The following is a 26,969-nucleotide window of genomic DNA, read 5'->3' on the forward strand; positions in this document are numbered from 1 at the left end:
ATTTTTAATGGTTTTGGTCTAAACTACAACTTGCTAAGCTCAATTTAAATGCATTTTTCATTTCTGTATATGCATGAAATCTGACATCACTTCACTTTTAGAATGTTGACACAACTGGGCTGTAGAGAACCAAGCATAATAGCCGCATCAAGCCTAGGGATAATTTCCCTATCAACTGGCTACATGTATGCGCTTCTTACCAGAAATCCACTAAGCAGGGCTTTATTTATTTATTTACTTATTTTGCATCACTCCAAGTTTTTATTTTGAACTCTTAACACAGGCCAGCACCCCTAGACTATCAAGAGAAACCAAGTTTTTCTCATGCTCAAATATTGACCGGGCAGAGACATTTACCTACATGAATGGAAGGAAACCCGTTTGAGCTTTCCTTACTCTGCAGAGGTTTGTGCTTAGGGCATTTGATATTGTTAGAAAACTAGACTTACCCAGTCATCTTAAATGGATAATTTGGTTTAACTTGCTTGATTAATTGCATAGAGGCAGGTGCAATATTGTAAATATTAAACTTGTTCTAGTGAATTCTTGACACTTCCTTTACATACTGGAAATGTTTGTATAGAACTATAAAAAGCTCCTTGTAGTAGCCATCTTCACCATCAGCTACATACAGCACCTGGCATAAGGTCTTCAGGTCCAACCATGGCACAAATAACATTAATAAACCTGGTTTCTTAGAATATTTAAAAAACTTCTTTAGGCTGTATTTTGATGCAGTGGAGAGAGGAGCTGGCTGCTCAGCCCTGCAGTTATGAGGAAGACTGTACGTGGTGTCTGCAGGTGCGATGCATTGTTTAACTCAGAAAAAAGGCAGTTGTACAGAGATATCCATGTATATTCTTTGTATACACACATACTGCCCAGGCTGGAAGATAGAATTTCCAGATAATTGTGTAGACAGTTACTTCAGTTATTTACAGAGTCATTTCTTTGGCATTATCCAGGCTTCTTCTTTAATTATATCTTTTAATTTATAAAATCAGATTGCAACAATTATAATACATTGAGGTACTGTACAACTTTCCTGCAAGGACAAATGTTATTAAAAAATGAATACCAAGTACTGGAACTCCCGTAATACAACTGCACCTACCACTGAAAGGGACTATTACTTGCATACGCATAACCATGAAGATACTGAACACTGTTGCTTGTTTAGTCATCAACCTGAGTAACAGCTCTAGTGAGAATCTGGTTATAAGGAGGAGTTAAGAGGTCACCCTATCCGTTTTCTAACACAACTTACATGCATTTCAACAACTCAAAATAACAAACTGTGCTTACCTTGCCCAACAGCAGAGTGTATTTTTTCCACATCAAATTTAATCTTTGACCTTCCAGGTGTACTCAACATTTTTTCCCAAATCAAAGTTACATCTTTTAAGCATGGTGTGATTTCTTCATAGTCAAGTTTCAGACGTCTGTTCTGCAAATTGTTCTCTGAAGCTAGGAAGTAATATCATGAATGCACAGGTTAATACAGTTTGCTGTTTGTAAAATGGATTATTTTAACTTAGAACTTCATTATGCAATCCACTTAAAATTAAATTCTATTAATTCTGAAACATTCTGTGTCTAAATTTTTGTGATTGTGGGGTGGTTTTCTGTTGCCTTTTTTTTTAAAAAAGTGATGACTAATGAAATAAACACAAGATTTTCCTAACAGGATTCTTCAATTTCCCAGCTCTTAAAAAAAATAGTGCAAAAAACCTACACCAAAACAATATCGTAATCTATTTCTTATACATGCAGCTCCATAATAGTAATGACAAAGTTAAAAAATTACTTTAAAGGTGAGCATTCATATGTCCATTTTTCTAGACTACATATACTTCCCTTTGAAAGTTCAAGTATAGAAAATTTCAGGACCCTGAACACAAATAGGACTATAAACACTATATATATTATATATATGAGGGTCTCTTAAAGTCTCCACTGAAGAAATCAGAACAAGGGTCAATGAATAAGTCAGTCTTAAATAAGACACTTTAGATCATCAGAGCTCCTGGAGCAGAGATGTATTGTCGTATTGGTGACTTTCTCAGACTACAATTTATAAGAATAGTGTACTGTATCTTTGTATGTTATCTACAAGGGATTTGTAAAAAAATTATCAATAGCTGGGAAGGTATCAAAGAACCATGGCAAAAAGGAAAATGAATTCTGTAACTGAGTGTTAATTCACAAGTTTGGAAGTGGCATGAGAATTTCAAAGGGACTCCTGGCAAAGCTTTTAAGTGTTGTTTCTAAGGGGCCTTTTTAGTACTAGAATGTACCTGGAAGAAAGGGTTTATTAATGGCATTCATGTAAACTAAAAAATAAAGCACCTTTTGTGATAGTGGATGAATTTGTGCAGGTCGTAAGACTGAAAAAACAGAAGAGGTCTTTCAGCTGAGGTGGAGAAAAAAGATGCAGTGCAGATGAGATAGAAAGATGTCAGTCATCCATTCCTAAAAGGCAGGAAATGCTGAAAAAAAGTGCTGTAAGGAAACTGAGATGAAGCTAAAAAGAGAGCACTAAGGAATGACACAGACTATGGTAAGTCTGTGGAGCCTTTAACAAAATGGGTATTTCAATTTATTAGCTGGGTTGTAATGTGGCTGAGGACTCAATGCACCTAGTTTCAGAACAAGAGTCCTGGGATATGGTCAGCGTCTCTCTACTTGCAAAGATAAGCAGAGCACAGGTTCAAAAGACATAAATGACTGAAAAGGTTCTATTGTATTAAACAGAACTTTAAAAATGATTCTCAATAACACCCACTGAGAAAATTACAAATAACACAATTTGGAACCATGTTTATGAAATAGTGTATCAGGAAGTGACCATGATTTTTAATTAAGTTGCCACGATGTATTCACAGAACTTCACTGTTGTAGCTGTTGTAAGCTGCTTTACTGTAATGCTAACAAGATACTCTCATTTTGAGGACATTCTGCCATACATCATAAGACTACTGCTACTTTTGATGATTTCACAGTATGAACTCACAAAATCACACTCCTGTGTGTTACAGTCTTGAGGCAATCTATGTTAAAAGGATGTAATCTTCCACTACTTTAATCCTCCATTGTTTGTGTGTTCAACTTGTTTATATAAATTTACTAACGAGTTAAAAAGCACCTGAGTTTACATGGCCCATAATGACACTAAGATAACCAACACACTAAGCTCATCTTGTTCTGAGATCTGTATCTGCAATTAAGGTTTTTTAGATTATCAGATTCTGAGAGTCACAAAGGGTTATCTAGTCCTGTGCTGCCACTGGCTAAAACAAGATTTTAGATTTTAAAAATGGAAAAAAGAAAACACTGTTTATATTTGGGAAGTGCCCACCTGACCTCCTTATCCTGTAGTTGCTTTCACATGTGAACAATTTCATTCAGTGAGGTTATTTATGTGATTATGCTGTTACCTAAGTGTTTGCAAGGTCCAACCTCATAGTATTTCATTTTGACATTTTTCTGTTTTTGACTTTTCACTTCAAAGTAGTGTATTTCATTTTAAAGCACGACTTTGGCTGCTGTGTAATGACACATGCTTTACCCATCCTGATACAGACAGCTGCACTTCAAGTTTGCTCTTTAAAGTGCTTTTTTATTCCTCGTTTCTGGTTGCTTTTGATTTTTCCCTGTAGATTATATTCAGTGTTTAAGTATAGACCTACGTAAATACAAACACTGATGGTTTTATTATAGCTGTGTGCCCACACTGAAAGCGAATCCGTGTATCTAAGCCAGGGGTCCTCAGACTTTTTAAGCAGGGGGCCGGCGCGCGGATGAAGGGGCAGGCAGTCATCTGCGGCTGCTTGGTTTCCCCCCCCAGCCCCCAGCGGGGGGGTTCTGTAAATACCAGGGGCCGGATTGAGGACCCTGGGGGCCGTATCCAGCCCGCGGGCCGTAGTTTGAGGACCCCTGATCTAAGCTCTTTGTCAACTTCTTCACATTTTCTTCAGGTCAAATACAACATATTTACATATTGGAATATCAAAAAAAACCTTAAAAACCAGGTGCCATTGTATGAGGATAACTTAAAAATGACATTGAAGGTTCAACTTGTATGAAAACAAATTCAGAGAAATCTTTCAGTATTCCATCCTCTGCGAACAAGTGTCTTCTGGTGCTTGGCAACTTTTCAGTCTTTTCAGACTTTTCTGCTTTATTCCGTTGTCCTATGCCATGTGCAAAAATGTGACACTAGGAGTGACATGCAAGGACTAAGAAGAGAATATGGCTTTATCAACAAACTTATTTAGATACTGACACTACCCGATTCTCAATATCACACTTAAGCATTATCAGTAAAGATGCAACATACTGTACATTTAATTTTAATATTTTGTTCAGTATTAAACAGTAGTACTCTAAGAATTATTACTACATGTAAAATACTTATTTTCACTTCCCAGTGACAAAAGCATCAGAAAATGTAGCATTACATTACAAGCTGTGCTCACTGCAGCACAGCCATCTGTTTTTTCAAGTATTGTCTCACCGTCTGAGCTCTGCATGCAGCAGCTACCTAGGACAACTTCCTTACTGCACAGGGCATGCTGCCCAGCCTGGGTATTCAGTCATGCCAACGCTCGTCTCATTCACTCACTAACTAGCTTTAGACATGCTCATCTTAGTGAATTTGTGACGGTTTTGCAATTGTTTTTTGTGGGGAGACAAAACTGGAGCACCTGATTAAACTTGTTATAACTTTTATTGATATTAATGTCCTGCAGTTGCCAAAAACTTGGTTTCAGGCTGCAGATGCAGGTAACTTGAATACAAGAGAATTTAAAAAAAAATTAATGAATCAGGAATGTAAATATACAAAACAGAGAAAATTGATTTCTAAATGCTATGTCCCATAAAAATTCCAAGTTACAGAACAATTTGACAGAAGCTCATTTTTGACAGCACTGCTCTAAGCTGAAGGGATTGTATAAATTATTGCTCTTGGCACCTCTTTCTCCATATGGTCTTGGCCCCTTAGCCAAGGGCATTGTATATTTGGTATCCATCACCATATTTCATGTTACTGGATTAGCGAGTACATTTGCTGGGAATGTGCCTGTCACCTGTGGAGTTCTTGGGAAATTCAGGTATCAGGTGTTCTTCGGATATCAGGGTTGAAATAGGAGAACTATCCTACTAGGAGTAAATAGCCTAAAGGTGGGTTAAGTGTTCTGGGAGGCCATATCTGATGTCTGAGGGAGGCGTTTTCTCCTTCCAATTAGGAGTCTTAGCCCAAGTTTAAAGAAGGATTTTGTGTTTGGTAAACTGACCTTTTCACACAGCTGGGACCTTTCTCTACACAGTTCTTCCTGGAAGACAATCCTTCCTCAAGTTTACACAAAGGCAAAGAATCGCCATTTTCATGCCAGGTACCTCACCCCTTGAGGGTCCAAGTGCCTACTCCCTTCCCGAACATCCAAAATCAGCCAGGTAAGCATTTCCATCCTCATCATTCATATCTTCAAAGGAGCAGCTCTCAAGGGCAATCACTTGTGATTCTGTATGCAGCTGCTACAATAAGATGTGTATTCTTAATTGGCTGCATTTTATGTGTATAAACTGCCACCACAACAGATTTGTTGCAGCTACATATTCATACACAGAAAATTTTGGTTAAGAAGAACTGCAAATTCCTTCATTCTTATTAGCTTTCTGACTGATCTAAGTCATACTACTCTGTACCAACCTTGCTTGCACAGTGTGTGTACCACTGCAGAGACCCATAGTTTTAAGTCCACAACCAGCTCAAGAACTTCAATTCAACTTCAAGATTGGCTAAACAGAACACTGCAATGACCAACACTTAGACAATGACCTGTGCATGCAAATGTAGGAAAGAATTCAGTTCACAAGAGTGACTGTGCCGAGCTCCTTGTCAGAACTTCTAAACACCAGACTAAAAAACTGCAGCCATGGTAAAACTAAGAGTACTAATTAAGTCCAAGTACACAAATAATAAGATGAAGTGATAAAAAAACAAGTGTAAATTGTCACCTACACTAATGAGAGCTGAGGGAGATGCTGTTAAACGGATGCCTGCATGTTCCTACAATGTTTCATTAAGGCTTGGTCCAATCCACTGCCAAGACCACAAAGAAAACCAAAAAGTGAATTTACATTGCAGTAGGGTGTAATCAAGAACTTCACTAACCTTGTAACTTCTGGTTTTCTTTCTCCATTCTGAGAAGCAGTATCTGCTGAATAATGGCTTTCTTCCACAACTCGCGAAGCTCACGGGGTGTCCGCTTCCTTTCCTCTTTCACTGGCCCAAAGGGGCCATCTTCACACACTGGTTCCAATGGGGATCTGGGTGGAAGTTCTCCCAGTTCGGAGTAATCTTTAAAAGAGAGAAGTTGTTGTGAACTACTTAGATTTCATGAATAGGTGAATGAAGGGACACATTTTAAAAGATTGCGTATATATATACATACATACATATCTATACACACACACATATATATAAGAGGTAGCAATACCAAGCAAGGTTTCCCAATGACAGTTTCAAGCTGCTTCTGAGTAAGAATCACATGGGCTCTTCCAGCTTTGGCAGAGATAGAGTTCATTTTCTTCCTAGCAGCTGGTACAGTGCTGTGTTTTGGATTTAGTGTGAGAATAATGTTGGTAACACAGTGATGGTTTAGTTGTTGCTGAGCAGTGCTTACCCTAAGTTAAGGACTTTTCAGTTTCCCATGCTCTGCCAACAAGGAGATGTACAAGAAGCCAGGAGGGAGCAGAGCCAGGGCATATTCCATACCATAGAACATCATACTTGGTATATAAACTGGGGGCACTTGGCCAAGGCTCACCAATCGCTGCTTGAGGACTGGCTAGGCATCAGTCAGTGGGTGGTGAAGCAACTCTATTGTGCATCACTTGTCTTTCTTGGGTTTTATTCTGCTCTTTTTCCTTTCAATCATCACTATCATCATCATTATTATTGAAGTATTTTACTTTATTTCAATAATTAAACTGTTCTTATCTCAACCCACTGGTTTTACCTTTTTCTGATTCTCCTCCCCATCCCACTGGGGCAGGGAGCAGGGGGAGTGAGCAAGCAGCAGCATGGTACTTAGTTGCCAGGTGGGGTTAAACCATGATGTAGGTCAAAGTCTGGAACATATTTTTTCTATAACCTGATAAAAACATTGTACCATACACCAAGACCATGCCTTGCTAATTACAGCTTTCCAACAACAGAAGTAAAAGGAAAAGAGGAAAAGGTAAGTTCAAGAAATTGCAAAAATACAACCTACAGCTGAAACCTGGCATGATTCAAATGGCAGATAAAATCACATATAGCGCCCACGTAATTGAAAGTATAATCTCTAAACTGTGTTTAACAAAGAAAATACACACCCTTAGCTGCACAAACATACCACCACCTAAGGCCATACAATAGGATGGTTACCAATTCTTAAAGTAAACATGCAGAAATGAAGACAGGCACCTAAGACATGTTTGCTCTCACTTCTGATTTTTAACCATATCATAACCTTCTGCACCTTTTCTTTTGGCTTCAGCTGGTCCATCACAAAAACATTTCTTTTTGTCAAACATGCAAGGTAATTGTAGGAGGACTGAAAACACTATAAAAGAAAGTGAACACTAAAATCTCAGGCAAATTGAAAAATCTTTTCTTTTTAGGGAAAGGTTAAACACCACCATTTTTAATGAAGTTCTCAACACAATAAGCTTAAGTTCTTTTACTCTGTTTTCTTAATACCTACTGTAGCATTACTTGATTTGTTTTATAAAGGTTCTCTGAAGGCTCAGTAGTCTTTGATATAACCTGTATCTAGAAGAAAAATTACTCAAGTCACCACCTTTAAAATGAACAGTAAAACCACTCATCCCTTCCTACCAAATTCCAACTGGAAAGGCATTGCAACAGCCCTTCCTCAGCTAAATAGAATGGCTGTGAAATGTCTCCCTGAGGACAAGCTCACCAGTTATACATACAAGAAAATGCTTTAAAAATCAGTGCAACAAAAACCATTCCCTGGACTCTCCAGCTAAGGACAAGTACATCTGTGCATGCTATTTCAAATAGCTCCTGGAGAAGGGGCACTCCAGAAACAATTATTCTGATGATAGCTCAGCAGTCCATTTCTTTATCATCATATGGCATAGTGATAAAGATTTCAAAGTAAATACACGGACATTATCTCATCTCTACAAACTAACAAAATAGGAAAATTTTTACCCCTTCAAATTCTGCTCTGAATACTACCATATATTGACTCACATGGCTCGTATGCAGCTATTCCTTCCTTGTTTGTTCAAAGGCACTCAAACAACTGAGCTCAGATGACTAAGAATGGAAATGTTCACAGCTGTTGGCTCTTAAGGAGTCAAAGACAAACAGGGTGGATCCAAATACCACTTGTTTCCTCACACAACATTTATTTGCTTCTTAACAGAGTTAAATTCAAGGACTAAAACATACATATAAAAATAAATGCAACATATTGTACTAGCAGAACAAATTAAACCTTTACAAACTTGCACTCTGGATGTAAGTGCAAATACCCATGCTTCAGGTATTGACAGCATTTCGGAGAACAACAAAATTAATGGGAATCAGAATTAGGCAAAGGACAAATACTCGACACTTTAAAGGTAATCACCATTTGTTGCAAAGAGAAGTATGAAACATCGACAGATGCATTCAGAAATACAGCTGGTTATGAAAAATATCAATACAATGAAGAAATTATATTACATCCTTTAAAAGAAACTGGGAAACAATTTAATTATTTTCTTTACAGGCAAATGGGAAGACTTCTGTGGGCTAAGATCTGCAATTATAAGAGAGGTTTAGGTAAATGTCATCAGGTAGAGAAGAAACTTAATTTTCAACTTGTGTTGACAATGAAAGGAAAATTATTTTGATTCAATTGTAATTTTTGATGCATATACTACACTATCAACAATGTTCTGTACATTTTCATGTAGAATGACTACATATAGTAGCTTTCAACTCAATTTTTCTTAGTGCATATTAAATATTATAAGGGAAATGCTCTTAAGGACAATGCTGGTAGAACTAGTTTAATTTGCTTGAATAAAATAATAAACTTCAAAAAAAAAAGATCATCTTCAAGGAAAGTTGTTCATTAAGGCTACATTACATGCACAAAATAACAGTAGCACAAGAAAGGGGAATTAATGAAAATGGTCACCAAACATCAATGCAAAAAAGTAAAAGTGATCCAGACAGGAACACCCCTATCTACTGTACACTCTCTGTAGTCTATTCACTTCTTACATTCTCATAGCATTCAATATAGAATGCATGCATGTACATCTTCGGGGAAAAAAAATCTCTTCTCAGCCTACACATCCTCCCAGTGGTCGACAGATCTCTTTTAGAGTCAGGTATGTATTCTGGTTGTATGTATATACACACGTACGTGTTAGAAAATATCAGACTATCTACAGAGAAATTTATGGTTGCCTACTTGCAAAAAACCCTAAACCCCTGGCAAAGCACATGCAAGGAAATGGATTAAACACATTGCATTCCTAAAGCAAGAATGAACATATCCAATGCCTAGAATCTTCCTGTCTTTAATGTACACATTCTACTTTCTCAGTGAAAATTCTGTGGATTGGTCTTCAAGCACCAACTTAACAAAACATCACGTAATTTATCAGAGATGTTACTCACTTATTGTCCTCCAGTGATCAAACCATGGTGACACCTGAGCCACTGCAAACCATTAACTCCTCAAGACCATGGTCTTGCTTCCACTTAGGCTGAAAATTTCTTGTCTGTTACTCACCAAACTAATAAAACCAGTATTCACTAAATGAAGTTTATCTCACAATGCTTAAGGCTATAAAAGAGAAAGGTTACAAAATTCTGGTGGCTGAACAATTATGACTATCAACCCTACCTCTAATTCCTCTGTGGAAGAGTCCTAGGCTTGATTTTGCCTTCCAAATGGCAGCTCCTTTTCTATATTTTCTTTCTTTCTTCTTATCACTTGTGGAAATTTAACAGGAAGTCTAAAGTCTACTCTAATAAAGTGCAACACATTCACAACCTGCCTTCCCTCCCATCTCCATGCTGGCATGTGGCAGAATGTACAGAAACCAAAATCAAAATGAACCTGCTTAACTGCTCAGGTGGCCTGCCTAAAGTTTGCAGAGTTGCATCAGCTGTTTGGCTGGTAAAGGAGGGGGTAGGTGGAATGTGCAGGTAATCCCTCAAAGCAAAGTAAAAAACCAGACCACCACTAACCCATGTGCATGAATGTACAACAAGGTGATCAACAGACATGCCATCTGGCTTCCAGATCCAAAACAGACAAGAGTAGAAATACTGTTAACAAGAAACAAAGTATTTCATTATTATGCACAAATGACCTGGAGGATAGCAGAGAAAGCAAAGATAAATAGTAGAGCAATTCACCTGAACATGAGTGGTAGCTCACATTCCACCCAATCAAACTGCCATGTACTAAAATCCAAGTAATGCACAGCATTCAAAACTTCTGTGAGATTAGTAAGTGCACTTAAGCAGGATTTGAACACTTCAGCACACACTGAAAGACTGTTTCCCTGTTCAAGTGCCAACCTGATCAGCTTTTGTTGACTTCTATTCCACATTTGACCTGTACTCCTTCCAAATATGTTGCTCCCTTCCCTGCAGCTTCCATATAAAAATTCTACCTCCACACATGGTACTTTTACAAGCCCACCACATTTCTCCTCTTTAAGGCTCAGGACTGAGGAAATTGACTCAATAACTACTATTACATTTTACTAACACATAGGTTATTTCCCATTGGAAGTTCATACTTGGACTACTCTTCAGAATTACTCTTCTGCACAGTGCACTTCTACAAGTCTCTGAGTCCAAACCAAGTATTCCTTGAGAAACAGTGTACTTCAGGGGCAAAGCCACCAGCTTTCCTGTGCTTGTGAGAACTTCTGCAAGGTAATGAACTGCAGATGAAACTGCTAATGAAGAAGATGGAAATGTTGCACAAATGTACTACAGAGCATCCAGAAGTGTCCAAAAAACGGCAATGAAGCTGGTGAAGGGTCTGGTACACAAGTCTTATGAGGAGCTGCTGAGGGAACTGGGGTTGTTCAGTCTGGAGAAAAGGAAACTCAGGGGGATCTTCTTGCTCTCTACAACTACCTAAAAGGAGGTTATAGGCAGGTGGGGTAAGGACTCTTCTCGCAGATAACAAGAGATAGGACAACAGGAACTCAAGTTACACCAGGTGATGTTTAGATTGGATATTAGGAAAAATGTCTTCACTGAAAGGTGGCCAAGCATTGGAACGGGCTGCCCAGGGAGGTGGTGGAATCACCATCCCTGGAGGTTTTAAAAAAAACACATAGGTGTGGTGCTTAAGGACATGGTTTAGTGGCGGACTTGGCAGTCCTAGGTTAATGGTTGGACTTGATCTTAAAGGTCTTTTCCAAACTATATGATTCTATGATTCTGTGATCCACACGTACCTCAAAAGCACTGCTCTGATGCTCCCACCACTCATACCACCCACGAAAGGAACAATGGACCAAGATGGAATATGTACAGCAGATCCATTCATTTATACTCATCTCTTTGGCTTAACATGGCAGTGCTTCAATCCTAAGATACAGAGTATGTCTACACCCTAAAAGGATCAACAAATGCATTACACAAAGCTCTCACATGCAAAACAAAGTACAAAAGATTATGAAGAAAGTATCACTGTATGTTACTACCAGTGACCACACTAAGGAAAGTTTTTAAATGAAATGCTGGTGGATAAAAGCAGCAGTAATTAAACCAGACAACATTTGACTGGTAGTGATACAAGCAGAAAATTTCATTAGCTCCAGAAGAAGCTACAATAAATACAGAGTGTTTGCTGGACCTGTGGGACAACTTTAAAGTATTTCAAGAGTGAGTTATTATAATGTTGCCTTAAACCTTATGTTTTAGGAAATTTCATTTGTAACTGACTAGAAAAAAATTTAATTGATCAATAGTTCCTTAGTCAATCAACCTCAGTACCGAACAAAGCTTTCCAAAAACAAGAAGAAAAAGGAAACCCACTAAGAGAAACCACACACACAAAGTAAAAAACAACAGAAGTGACAAACCCACCTAAAAGTGTAAATTTAAAAAACATTCTTTCAGAAGCACTTAGTGTAACCAACCTGAAATACCAAATACAAAATAAAAAGATTCATCTTTGACTAGAAACTGCAACACTTTATATAGAAAAGAAGGGCTTTTTTTATTTTTATAGGAAGCTAATAGGGAGGAGGCTCAAATATAATGCATTACCACCACTCTCACTAAGTTGTTTACGCAAGACTCTCTAAATGCAGTGTTTACCAGCCACATCTGCTCTCCAGGGTTAAGAAGTCAGGCAGAATATGGTGACAATGTGGATGGAAGATTTCCATTAAGCATTTTATTTTCTGCATTACACTGTTTTTCCTTGTTTGATTTAAATATTATAAAACTCAGCTTAGCAAACAAACACGAGATCCTCACAGTCGTGTATGGTTAAATTGCCCAAAAGAAAGGACTTTCACAACATCCTTAGTTCTGTTCAGATCTTCCATTCAGGTAGTGCAACACCTTCTTTCATACATGACACAAAATTAAAGAGGAACTGCAAACTTCTATAACAAAGGCTATAATATTCCTATTATTCTACACAGATGTCTAGAATATTTGACTTCATAACCAAATGTGGTAACATGACCAGGAGCCTTTTGTTACCAGAAACCTTTGGATACTGAATCACAAGAAGCAACAAGTCCCTCTAGTCTGACTTACAACTTCAGGCAATGGCTGAATGAGGAATTCTTGAAAAATTGTGTAATTGGATACAGTTGATTATCAGAGTTCGATTTTTCTTTTAAAGCCAAGAGCTTCTTTAAAACTTACCACCTCAAAATTCACCCCATTTACTAATATTATCAAGCCCTGAGATACAAATGCCCTCATATTTCAATGAGCACAGAAGCCATCACACATTATATATAAGTACTTACTGCTTATAGTCAAGCTCTCATGCTGCAAATCAAGAATATGAGCATATATTTGCTCTGAGAGGGACAGAACTGAGTAATCAAGTCTAACCAACTGGCTTTATTACAGCATTCATAAAACTAGTCATTAGTTAATTAATAATCACTTTGTTGCTAAAAAAGAACCATTAAAACAGTATTGGAGGGCACTTTACAAGTAAAGAACACCCCATAAGCACTCTACAGAATGCTAAAGCAACAGTTTACAGTATTTGCAATACTACTACAAAATTATTTTCAAAATAGTTTTGCTTAAACAATGGAAGAGATATAACCTTCACCACAAAGCACATAAACAGGTAGGTGCTAACTACAATTGGTTTTAAGAACAGCAGTTCTTCAAATCCAAACTTTTCTTCAGCATTTAGGATGTAACAGTTTGCTACTTCTGTCTACCAGAGACTGACACCTGATTCATTTTAATGAACAAATCAAGGGTCTTTTCCTGTACAGAGATACTTGTAATTTCTAAAAGAATTATTTTCTGCAAGTCGGGTTGTAAAATACTACGTAGTTGTTCTGACTAAAGTTCCCTTTTTCCCATCTGAATCTATTTTCTGAGCTAAGCAATACCAACCATCTCAGTCCTCCAAACTGCAATTTCTTTCACTGTTCAACATGTAACTTCACCCTACTGCCCACCTCAAAACAAATCACCCATTCTCCAACCTAAAACTGACGCAGCTTTTACAAAAATCTTGCTGTCTACTGTCAGCACACCTTCCACAGCAAGAAAGCTCATTGCAAGCACTATCACCTTCCCACCGTTTACTTCAGAAAACTATTCACATTCCCTTTAAATCTAGCACTTGACTTTACTCTGCTGGGATTTCCTGAAAATCTGCACAACAGTTCTCCCACTATGACCAATTCTGAACAGTTAATATGTGAAAACTGTAGTGAAAACAGTCCATTGCACAGAGGTTTGTAGATGCTGAATAGAAGTATGCAAATATCCCACTGCGCTGCGGTGCAAGGTGAAGTTTCATGATCACTCTGCACTGACCTAAGTGTGTCCTGCTTCTGAGCACGGTAAAAGCACCCACCCTCAGCTGTCAGACACATGTCCCTACCTGTCTCCCTGTGCCTGTTCTAGTGCTTGTGTAATACCGGGAGTGGGACTGGAAAACTGATCCACTGAAAACTAATTACCCATTTTGTGTGAGCCCATACTTTAGCTGCTATAAAGTGATCACCAAGTTGTTCCCTTCACCTTTTTACCAGTGAAGACAGAGAACTAGAAAGTCCTAAACCATCTGCATAGCCGCAGGATGCAGCCCTTGTTAGAGAGACTCTACAGAAGTATGAAGATTTTGCTGCAAGGAGGGTGGGCAGGTATAAAGGCAATAATCAAAGAATTGAAGAAACACTTTTATTACTTAGAATGTTTAAGACAGTGAGTGGGAGAGTCGGAGTGAATTTTGTATAGTCATATATAGAAAACAGGCAAAAAAAAACTTTAGAAAAAGACATTAAAGAAAACCTTCTTTCAAAAGAAACAGTATTGTAACAGATCAAACTGTGATCCATTTTGTAAGTGACATGTGCTCCTCTTTTTCCATCTCTCCACTTTGCAGGATACAACACTCATTCCACCCTTTACAAATAAATAAACCAGAAAAATATGAAAGGGCAAGACCCTGAGTGTGTCTCAAGGTGGCATTGAGAGAAATGCTGCCACCCAGTGCTCCACACCACCTACAGCCACACAACCATTCCATGGGAAGTGGCAAGCAGCAGGAAATAAGGTTGGACATTTGAACTGTAGCTTGCTACAACAGAACTAGCATAATTCAACCCTGCAACCCTCCAGCTACCAGCTGGAAAGCAATACAAATATCTACAGAACAGATAATTTCACCTATACAGAAAATCCTTTCTAGATCTCCAAACTGGAGATCAGCATCTTCAGGCTCACCAGAGATCACCTGTCTGTCCTGCCAGGCGGCAAATTGCATAATGCTTCTCTGATGTGCTTCATTGTAAAGTCAGGGGAAAAAACAAAGCAGGTGAAAATAGCAGGGAATGGGGAAAGGGGAAGCACCCACAAGGAGGAGGGTCTGCACATGGGACATCGCTCCCATAACAACCAAGAGTAATGGTCTTCTTGTAGCCTAGGCTTTCTGTTGTCTCAGAGCGCTCACCTTGCCTGAGCATGGCTGGACTGAGCCCAGTCATCAGGCAAGGCAGAAATGTCAACTGGCAAGAAAAAATGGCTTTCTAGTGTATCTATTTGCAATTTTTTTAGCTCTACTGATTTAGGACGGTTTTTCATTGTACTCCTGAACTAGTAAGAAATGAACAATCTCCTTCACATAAAATAAAATCTTCTTAAATAATGGTGTCTGCAAAACAAATGGCATGCTCTCTGCCTGGTAATACATGATGCAAGCATCAAAGCACAGCCATCCATCATTTCTCTCCAGTTGAGCTACAGAAAATTAAGTTTTAGCTCAAACTACTTACAAGCATCTCCTAAAGAAGTAAAGGATCCAGAAGTGCAAGACAGTGGGACACAAAGTGCTGTCAGCTTCATGTGGGAACTCAGGACACTAGACATCTCTCAAGTTCAGAACCTTGTGAGATTAAGCTCAGAATTTCTGTAAAAGCTATGTACCAGTTGTCTGGGTTGTCTTGTATTTATTTATTTATTTTAAACTTTTAGTAAATACACCTTCATATCCTGCCATGTTAACCACACGGAGTGGCAATGAACATAATGCAACTTGAGATTCAGCTCACCACTTGCCTGTACAAATGGAATCACAAATGTCAGGACCTAGATTTTTGTCTGTATAAAGCTTAAAGTTGTCTCTGTTTATTGTGACATCTTACACATGCATATTTACTGATTACAACTCTAGGAAGTTACAGCCACAGAGCAGTTTCATTTTGTTGACAGTGCCTGCCCACATGTGGTCAAAGCAATGCATAGTTCAGGCATACTGGTGGATCTTATTTTTAGTACAAATTTTAGCAATGCAGCCTATGCTAAGCCTGAAAAACTTCATCATATTTGATTCACAGAGATCTCGGTCTCTTGGTGGGCTGACATACAAACTTTTAAAAAATCCCTAGCTTTTTTTTTCACTGGTCTCCTGCAGAGTACCCTGGAGTGGTGTCTGGGCTATTGCATTTGAATGGAGAAATTGGTCAGTGGAGCCACAGTCTAAAAAGGGAAACTCATGAATGTTCCCTTGTTTCCCTCTCCTCATGCTTACTTTAGCAGAATACAACAAAACATGTTGTCTTTAAAATCTTCTTTGCCCTCTGTCCAATTTGACTGAAATTGATCTTTTGGTGATACATCGGTTACTTGCATAAATTCTGTTTCCAAAGGAATTAGTCTAAGAAGAGTGAGAAAGATTTAAAAAAAAACCCACAAAAAACTAAAGGGAACTTTTCAAATCAATAAACTCCAATGCATGTGCTGCTTCTCCTTGACAGAATGTGAAAGAAACAGGAACAAGATTAATGAATGACAGTTACATTTACTCTAGAACTACAGAGAATACTAAGTGTGGTGGTGAGTCCAACATAAGATCATCTGTACAGCAGCTCTCTTAAAGGCTTCAGAGACTGGATCGTGAGTAAGTATCCTTTACTGCCAAAAATCTTCCAGGAGATGCATGAAAACAGAAATGGAAAACCCCGATTCTTGTTATAAATGATAACCCCCTGCTAACTCTGAGTTTTCTCCCTCTGTTCATAAATTGAATATGTACATTGGAAAAAAAAAACAGAAAAAGAAAACAAGAGTGAAGAAAAAGGCCAGATATTTTAAATTACTCCTCCTATTAATAGAACTTCCTGTTTTCCATTTTGGCCACACTTGTTTCTCCAACTATTCTGCTTATTCAGCTGCAGGTTGTTAAGATTGTATCTTACAGCTATTATGTCTCAGAGGAAATGCTTAGATAGGCACTTTAGGGTTTTTTTTCTCCTATTTAATATGGGAAGGTTTTGTGGTTTTCAAAAACAAGTAAACTACTTCCAGTCACAAAAGGACACATAAAACCTGAAAAAACAGTTGCTTCACAGAACAACTGAGATTGAACAGCTCCTTCATATGCCTTGAAGTACAGGAGAGCATTTCACGTGTATGTTTACACAACATGCTCATAGGGTCACTTTATTTTGAAGTACACTGAGGCATCTATGCCCGTACACACCTTACACCATCGCCAGTTAAAATACACGGCGAGCAATGCACTGACAGAAATACTTTTGTTATGTGCAGTGTCCAGTTAATCAAGGTGTCCCTTTAAGATGCAAGAAAAAAGCATCAGTGACATTAAGATGGTTACTTTTTACTACACTTATTATAATGTACTGTTGCCTCCTGTTCCCTCATACTTTTTCTTATATCTTTTAAAGTGGCCTTAGAAATCAGTCAGAAGGTAGAGCCTGCAGAGCTCAAGCTGTGAAATTCAAACTTCAGTAGCCAGAGATCATTGTCTAGAGAACAAGCTTCTCTCAGGCATTCTTGGCCTATATGCTGCACTATCTGGTTCATAAAGTGAGATGCATAAAATGATGCACCTGCATGCTCATGTGCAGTGATTTTTTTCTAAGCTGTGGTTCTTCAGCTCTACAGTGATTCAGGGAATAAATACGACAACAGTGGCTAAAGTATGGCTCAAGTAGTAAATGTCACAGACTGGAGGAGCAGCATACATGAGGTCAAATTCAGTCTGGTATGAAGTACATACTACAAAACTCAACTGAAGTCATAAAAGAAATTTAATTCCTTCTGCTAGGCCTGGATTTTTCTAGTCCATAGTTCTACACTCCAGCATGGAAATATGAAACAGAAGCACCACCTCTCCTTTAGAGCCATGCTCGATGATACATTTTTTCCCCAGAAGTCCTTAAAACAGTATACATTAAAATAATTTATTCACTCATTATTTAATTTGACACAACCAGAACTATGTTACAGATGAAGCTGAAAAATAAAAAATCAATAGCTGATGAGCTTGACATGACCAAAAAGTAGGTGGGAAACTGCAAAGATGGTACAAACATATTATCAGGCAAACATGCCCACTTGGTAGACAAAATGATCCATGCTTCAGATTGCATCCACTAACAACATTTATGGGAGCAAATAAAACACAGACTTTACCATCATATCGGCTGGGAGAATCACATGCTTTCTGAGGGGTGGCCACTCGCAGAAATATCTGTTGCCTCCATGAATGCCGTCGAGTCCTTACAGGGCTGTCCACACCAATGGCCTGCGGGCTGTGTTTGGATTCGTAGTCACTAAAATTGTGTAACACAGAATGGCTTGTGAGTAAGCTAGTAACAGTGACACAGTCTTCAGTGAACACAACAACGCGAACCATCAACTAAGCAGTGCAGTGTGCTGTGCATATGCTGGGCCAAGCTCACAGCGTTAGGTAAGTGAAGCTTGCTTTGTGGCAGCAGGCTTTTACAAGGCTTTTACAAGGCTGCAAACATCACTTATGTTCACCAAAAGGGGCTGGCAGCTCTGTGTAATCTGCTTTCTCTAGTTTTAACTGATTTCTTTGCAGCAGTGTATTAAACACGTTAAAGACATGTACACCATAATGTATCTTTACCATTCTGCTGCTTAAATGCCATCCATAAAACCTAGCACTTATTCATAGGAGACACAAAGAACTGCTGATGCCTTTTGTCAGCACACATCAAGGAGCTTTATAAACACCAATTTAACTTCCAGCCTTCTGTGAACTAGATATGTAACACATGCCTTTAAAACATAGACCTGGAACAAAACTTTTAACCTTTCTGTTAGCAAGCCACCATCTGAAATAAGCAACAAACTTGGGAACAGTATCCAGGAAACTTGGATGACCCTTTCAAGTAATCCACAAACGACATAGAGAGGTTTTTATTCAGAATATTAAATGAAATAGTGAACAGCAATGCTGTTTTCCTACTAAAAATCCCGCTAATAACTTTCACCTGTTACATCTTTAAACTATTCATTGCTTTATTCCAGCCATTGGCTAAATGGTTGCATGAGTCTTTCTTGAAACTGAAAGGGATAAATGTATTTCAAATAGCTCTGGCAGCAACCAAGAGGAGCATTTTACGGGCCATCCTCTCCTTTCAATTTGAGGACACTGACATTGCTTAGGATGAGCCATGTATATTCTTTTAACTGAAAACTACTAATACAGTCCTTTGGCAGGAGTAATCACAGAAGTACAGAGACGGAAATTGTATGACCATTACAGCATCAAAATGGCCAAGTTCTGCAATCATGGCAGAGGAGGAGCCTGGGATAGCTCCATTCTTTTGACAGCAATCACATGCAGAATACATGCAAGTGAACTTGCACAGATCAGGTTTTGCAAGTGTGAGAAGCATTTGAAATATTTCAGACAAAGAAACCTTTGAAAATACAGTTTTACCTCCAGGCTTTAAGAGAGAACCCTACCTTGTTGTGCTCCTAAAGTCAGAGGTGTTATTTTCATCTACAGGAGCCAGAAATTTTAAGAAATTTGGCACAGAAGAGGAAGAATGAAGCTTTTTCCTTAAGGCAGTACGGTAGGAGATGCTGAGAGTGCAGTTGGGAAAAGCACAGTTTAGAACAAAGAAGTATAAATCCACTGAATAAAAACAATACATACTGCTAAGTTTCAAACAAAAAGCAGCTAAATCCTGAAGGCCTGAATATCAAGGAAACCAAAGTCAAAACTGAAACTCCTAACAAAGTGCTACTTTGGAATACATATTTTGTTGGGCAAACTAAAATGTTCCAATGTAAATAAATGTATTTCCAGTGAACTTATTATTCTTTGCTATTTAATGCATGTTTCAAGTACGTTCCTTTAATCTAGTAAGAACTGACGCCAACTTTATCATTGTACATTTACTTAAATATCAGTTTCAGTGACTGACTAAATTTGGGGGAAAAGGTTAGGAAACGCTGACATTGATAATCATTGTGTTGGCAAATGAAAACTAAGACTTTGGCATAAAACATTTTGTAAAGCATTGACAGGGTTTTATTCAGACAAGTTTGGAACTTTTAAGTTAAAAGCTCAGCCTTCCAACTGATCATTAGGATTGCCGCTCTATTTATGCAACAGACAGGAGCACTAATGAAATTTCATCAACAGTTTTCTGGCCAACATAATTCTGCTCTTTCTTTTAAAATAACAAGCCCCCACATACTCAGAAGAAGGTTAATAGAAGGAAGTGAGAACAACTCAGATAACGGAAAGTTTCTCCATGGAATGAAAACATAGAAAATTACTTGGCTGATGATACTGGAAGACCTTTTATCAGAACAAGTACAGAAAAACACCTGACTAGGTGAATTTTCTCCTGAAAAACTAAGCTTGAGAAAGAACTGCTTCTGATAAACCATAATGATATACCTGGATGTCATTTAGCACTGTCTCCTGAAGCTGTAAATGGGATGGGTGTGTGTGTGTGTATGTGTACTCTGAGACAATCACTAGTATGAAGTGAAGCTGTTCTTTAGTAGCTAGTACCGAGCACGAAGAAGATAAGGCTGCAGCGTGTCCTGCAAACAGGTTTCACTTACAATTGCATTGTAAATCCATCACATATACACAGTAATTTCACTTACAGAACACAATCAAATTGGGCAGTTTGACTATTGATTTAAACTTATTAACCCATTTGATATCCCTATCAATTTTTGTTTTCAGTCTTGTTGCTTAGAGGTGCAGTATGGTATACCCTTAAACAACAGGGAAAGGGAAGGAGAAGTTGCTACAGTGCATGCAGTATCATTACCAAATCTATTGGAATAATGTGCTGTTGAGAATGTGCTTCAGGATTCAAGTAAGTCTTATTAAAATGATGAGTAAAGAGGACGTTGTAGACTCACATTTCCTCCTCTGAGCTATACTGCACTTCTGAGGTGAAGCTAAATTAAGAGATGCTAGTTAGTACTCGGCAAATGCAACTGAAGGAACTGGTGAAACAAAGTTCTCAGCCAAGTATTTTCTCAGTATCAGAGGGAAACAGGAAACCTTACCCAGGAGAACAAAGCCAAACAATAAACAGCAAGAGCAATAAAAATTGCTTGCCAATGGCCAGTGACTGTTGACAGTGCTTCCAAGGACATTTGGTCTCATTAGCCTTTTGAGCTAAAATAAGCAGTTATAGCTCAAGAGGTTAAGAAGGTGTTTCATGGTTAAGATTTCTAGGGAGCTACTTGTTTCAGGTTCTCAGGGAAATGATGGGTTAATGTCCTTTTCTCAACGTTCTCTATAGGTATTTTGTTCTGAGAAAGGAGCTACAGAAAAGTATCATTTGATATTGTTCAAAATAACCAAGACAAATACATGGGCTGTTGAGTTGGGTGTTGTTTGTTCTTGGGTTTTGGTTTTGGGGGTGGGGTGGTGGGGTTATATTTTGTTTGTTTGTGGGTTTTTTTGTATCAGCTCTCCACAGTTCTGCTATTTCTTGTCCCATTTAGTTCACTTAGTCAATTTGCCTTTTTTCATTAGACACAAAAAATTAATGTTTCTGTGTTACCATGACCAAAGCAGAACAGAACAGAATTATTCAGGAGGGACAGAATGAACTGGATCACAGGTTCTTGGCAACTTATCCCTCACACAGTTTAAGAAGTGCTGCTGTCTGCTGCATAACGACAAGTTGCTTTGGATAACTGGCTCTAGAGAAAGTCATGTGTCTATGTCTGAAAGAATTTTATATATTAAAACAAAAAACTACATAAGTAGCAGCTCTACATTCAGTGGTGGAGTTAAAAAGTTCCCTCTCCCACAAAAATCTACCACCTTTGGTCTATATTAATTTATTTTAATTATTTACAATATGGAGCTTGACATTTATGACATAGCAAAACAAACCTACCCCAAACTACGTACAGGTGCTAGCTCACCTCTTTTGTGCAAAATGCCCACTTTGTTCTCCACTTGAATTATGCCTTAGATATTTTAAAAAGTTGGGTGAAGAGGCCGAGGGATTAAGACGAGCTAGAGCAGGAGAACGCGCAAGTTGACCAGAAGAACTTTTAGATTCGTCGACAGATTCATTCAAACTGTATAGTAGGATTCCAGCCAGAGCGATGGAGTTGAGGTAGCACAAAGAACAAAACACAGTAAGAGAGGAAAGGGCAGGGGAAGTGAAATCCCTTCTCTAATCTTTGAGAGGGACCTGACATATACAAATGAGCCATTTCCTATGTTTGTCACAGTTAATGCAGTAATTGTAAGAGGCTGAACATCTTAACCCAATCAGCAAAGTCCCAGATACACACTCACAGGCTTCAGCAAGGCATTTCAGGGTATGACTAAATTTAAACTCTCAAAAACCTGTCACTGACACACCCGTTTCTTCTCCCTCATACGCGCCTCTCCTTGGTGTCTATGATAAAGTCAGGCATATGATCAAGAGTTCTAATGGATGAGAAGTGAAACGCTACATGAAGAACTGAATTTATTTACACTACGAAACAATTTATGAATTGAGGTAAGCTGTTCAAAAACACTCATAAAATGTACAAGACTTGTTAGAAGTCTGTAATTCTATTGAGTTTTGAGAACTTTAAGTATACTTGGCCTCCCTTTTTTCCATTTCCCCTGGTTCCGTACATTTGCTATGAAAGGCAAGCAACGATGATTTATTTTTTTTAAAGTTATGTGAGGGAGCAGGTACACTCAGGTCTTACTAAAAATTGTATGATCAAACTCAAATACAAATAACCAAGGAAAATGAAAAATACACTTAATTTTAGCTGCATTCCTACAGTAAGATAACTGATTGAACAAGCAGCTACAGGCATCAGGGCAACTCTCACGAAGATAACAGACCAACACAAGTCCTACACTGCACTACAAAATCTTTCCAGCATTTTAGAATTAAAAAGGTTCAAAGAAGGGACAAAAAGGCAACTCAGGTTATGTTTCCTTTCAAATACTGTAATTCTTTCTTTCGCTGTCATTACCTGTTTCAGGCATGTTTTTTTACTACCTTGCCTCCTGCAGGGAAAAATGAGCTGGAACACAGAGACTATCTACTAACTTGTGTAAATGAGCAGTTTTGGCACTAAAACAGAAGCCTACAGACAGAAATGTTTCCATAGTAATTGGAAAAAGCCAGGTAGAGGGAGGGAAGAAAACTACCGCAAAGTTAAGAGGACTTTAGAGATGTAGAGGCAGGTTTTTGAAGGAGTATAGCTTGACAAATATTAACATGAAGGCAAGCAGTAGCTTGTTTTTGCAAGTAAAATCTACACGGGTTCATTTAATAACTAGCAAGGAGCCTCAACTCTATCAACAATTAGGCAATTTATGTCAGTTTTGTGCGTTATTTTAAAGTCACACATGAATTCACCAACTAGCAAGGCTTTCAGCATCACAAATGCTACTAGATTTTTCTCTATAAATAGACAACAAGTAGTAGTATTTATTTGTACTGCTTACAGATTAAAATAACAAAAAATAATTAATATTGCTTGCAAAAATATAATCAAACCCGAGGAGCAATCCTATGTTGTGCTTACACTTAGTTTTGTGACAAATGGTGGAACTACAGATCTCATGTTTTCTCTCCCCTGTGGAGAACATGGGGCTAAAAGTGTTTTTAAACAGAATACCTACAAACCTACAAAGAGTGACACATTGCTGCCATACATTTCTTATCCATTAAGAGGACATACCTGGTATGCAATTATCACCCCCAAATATGCCCTCAACAAATGAAATCATAGCCTGCTTTTAATGTCTTACTTTCTTTTGTGAGGAGTCTCTGTGCTCACTGAGTGATACCTCATGAGTTTCCTCTGGGGAACAGAAGGTGATGTTTCAACAGGTACCAAAGATTCCTGGCTTTCCGTTGGCAAATGACTCAGTGTGTTTGCTCGCCTCCGAAAGCTTTGCTGAGGTAATGTAATGGACTGCTCAACAGGAGAATCATCTGCATCGCTGGAGACATCACCCACTGATCCACTGGTCTTGACAGTGTTTCCTGTAGGAAGTGCAGGAAGTCTGTCTTTCTCCTTTTCACACAACGGTGGCTCCTAGCAGTGCAAAAAAGGTTATCAACACGTGGGCTTAGAATCAATCTTTGAGGTTGCAGTCCCATGTCATTCACATCCCACAGAAACCTGCTTCAAACTTGCACATTTTTATCATGATAGATCAAAGAAAGAATCTTTGATGTTTTATGTCTTTGTTATTAATCACTTAGAACAACAAATCACCTCCATTTTACAGAGAAAAAGTAATTTTGGGAGTAGTTGTATTTTACAGGAAGTTGAATACACCTCAGAGGAAATGGAGTCAGAACAGAACAGAAGGGTCAGGTTTGGGTAACAGTGACAGCAACAAAATGGTTGGTATTTTGGAGTACTATATATTTAGCACCCCATTTAACAATATATAACTATATATATATAATAGTCCTTATCTATATCTCATCCTCTCATCTATCTGAAGATTCACACAAAGGACTTGAATTCTCTGACTAGATGCCTCTTTCAGTCCAAAACCATGTGTTTTTCTTCACTGTCCACCTTGTGTTTCCTGCAGAGTTGGCCATTCTTTCCAAAAGATAAGCAGACTTTTGATTACCTGAAGTCAGGAGTCTTTAGGTGACTAGGCACTAGAGGAGAATCAATAGCTGTATCCAAGTCTGCAGAGTGCTAGGCTACCTCTAGGGAAGAAGAGTGTTCATATTTTATTCAGACTAAAAGCTTTCTAACCATGAATAGGGGGATATCGTGTTTTACCTTTATGTTTTTTATGAATGCAATCCTGCATTCATGGTATGTACTTTCAGGGCTGAAACCAACCCCATCAGGATCAGCAGCATAGTAATTACTGCATTTGTTTTCTGCACACTGTTGCAAGATTCAGATTACATTATATAATATTTTATTTCACATCTATAGACTCACACGATAAGATACATAGATACAAAATATATGTTTATATAAGTACAAGGAATTTCTAATTTAAATGGAGACCCAATTGCACTGCTATCTTTTATAGCACAGGGAACAAAATGAAAAGCCTGAAAGCAACTTGAAACTTCTGGAGAAGAGAAACACAGATTTACTGTGAGCCCCATATTGTGTCAAAAAAATATGGAGATCTCCAGTAAAATTCTACAGATAACATCATCTTACACATCACCATTGTATTGACATATGACTGCTTTTTCTTAGCCTGAATCTCTTTTACCAGAGTAAACTGGGAAATGACTTTGTTCAAGTTGTCCCTCAGAGGACTCATACACTTTCTAATATGTTATATATATGAAAAATTATTTGGGTAACCAACATGTAAATTCTGAGAAAATATTGCTTCAAGTTGGGGGAAAAAAACACAACAAACCTCCAAAAAAACCCTCAAATGGTAGTGGCTGATCCAATGAATGCAGCCCTGTCATCCCCAGAGGGACTCAGCACAGGAATAAAGACACACCTTATGGATCAGCAAGTGGCAGCAGGACTCTTACAGGTAGGAAGAAAAGACATACCTATGCTCCATACTCTATGATACTATTTCTGTCATACTGTTCGGGCATTCTGGGGTTTATTTCTTTTCACACACAATCCATTAGCTTGCCTACTCCCCCAAAATAATTAAAAAACCCCAAGATGTTAGAATGGAACAGTTACATGAATAGCTAGTAACTGCATTTCACATCTGACTAGTTGTTTCAGGGAATATTACGTGAAGTTTCTAAATATGTACATTCACCCCAGGCTTTACTTACTTTACTTGTGCTGCTTAAGGTACTAGACATGGAGCTGTCCAGATCCACAGCACCAGAACTGTCCAGTGGACCTCTGGCTTTACTGCCCTGTAGAGATAAAGCACACCAGCAGTCAAGATTATGACATACAGGGCATACCAGAAAGAGATTTGTGTAGCACAGTCAGAATCTGTAATTTTCAAAGACAGTATCAAATTTAATTTCCTGAAATGCTTAAGAATAACCTTTGCCTCTGTGAGAAACAGAGGTTTCATTCAGAACAGTCACTGACATTTTAAAGGACCTTATGGAATTAAGGAATTCTCATGGGCAACGATGTGCTTTCCAGGACATGTACACGATCATATATTGCACACATGTACTGTAACTACTGTTGAAGTACCTTCTGTATTCCAAACAGGAAATTTTCACACTACGCACTTCTTACCAAGACACTAAGAAATTAAAAAGCTGTCTATTACAAAGGACTTAAATCCATGTAAATTTAATACACAGCAAAACATAAGTTCTGGTATTACCCATTTCAATGCCTACAAATCAGAAAGCAGAAATATTTTTGTATAACCTGTTCAACAATATTTTTGTATAATTCGTTCAACTAACGTTTGTAATGGAACCAAGAGAAATATCAAGAAACCTACTGATGGATTCTTATGTGCTAATATAACTGTGGAACTGGTATCTTTCTGACCTTAAGGGGTATCATTTCTTTATGTTCTGAAGTTAAGGCTTATGTTTTCTTCGAACTGTTATTCCAGGTAAAATAAAAAATACCACCATTATTCACAATAGTGACTATTTTTTCCTTGAGGCTCAGACAAAATGTTTTGCCTCAGATCTGACCAAAACCAAGAACTTCCATCAAAACAACCATGACAGTGAAAATGCAACCAATATACACCTGTGCTTACGTGAAGATAGTTTATGCCAGTCAGGACAAACTGTCAAAAATTACTATACCTAGTGTAACAACACTAATGTTATGTTTCACATCGCAAACACATCCACTGCAGGATTTTATGAGAGCCAACTCTAGAAACACTGGCTGGGAAGTAATGAAGAGAGATACTATATTAAAAATCCTCTCTATATGCATAATCATAACAGGGAGAACATGCTTTTGCTATCATTCATTTCATGAACAGGTTAGATATGATGTCTAAAATAAG

At 38.1% G+C, this 26,969-nt stretch overlaps 1 protein-coding gene across 12 annotated transcripts in view; it reads right to left on the minus strand.

The window, feature by feature from the left end:
• Positions 1-26,969, minus strand: part of TBC1D1 (TBC1 domain family member 1) — a 115,420-nt gene that overhangs the window by 20,089 nt on the left and 68,362 nt on the right. For 7 of the 12 annotated variants that reach the window (XM_055796631.1, XM_055796630.1, XM_055796629.1 and 4 more), the window contains 7 exons: positions 25,801-25,887; positions 23,808-24,097; positions 21,959-22,117; positions 19,511-19,630; positions 18,206-18,345; positions 6,179-6,364; positions 1,306-1,467 (listed from right to left, as the gene is read on the minus strand). In XM_055796631.1, coding sequence (XP_055652606.1) covers positions 1,306-1,467; positions 6,179-6,364; positions 18,206-18,345; positions 19,511-19,630; positions 21,959-22,117; positions 23,808-24,097; positions 25,801-25,887 — 1,144 coding nt within the window. The remainder of the gene's footprint in view (positions 1-1,305; positions 1,468-6,178; positions 6,365-18,205; positions 18,346-19,510; positions 19,631-21,958; positions 22,118-23,807; positions 24,098-25,800; positions 25,888-26,969) is intronic. The other 5 variants (XM_055796638.1, XM_055796635.1, XM_055796632.1 and 2 more) reach the window with 4 other exon arrangements.

The sequence above is a fragment of the Falco peregrinus genome, chromosome 2 (genome assembly GCF_023634155.1).
Source record: "Falco peregrinus isolate bFalPer1 chromosome 2, bFalPer1.pri, whole genome shotgun sequence".
In the NCBI taxonomy this organism is placed as follows: domain Eukaryota; kingdom Metazoa; phylum Chordata; class Aves; order Falconiformes; family Falconidae; genus Falco; species Falco peregrinus.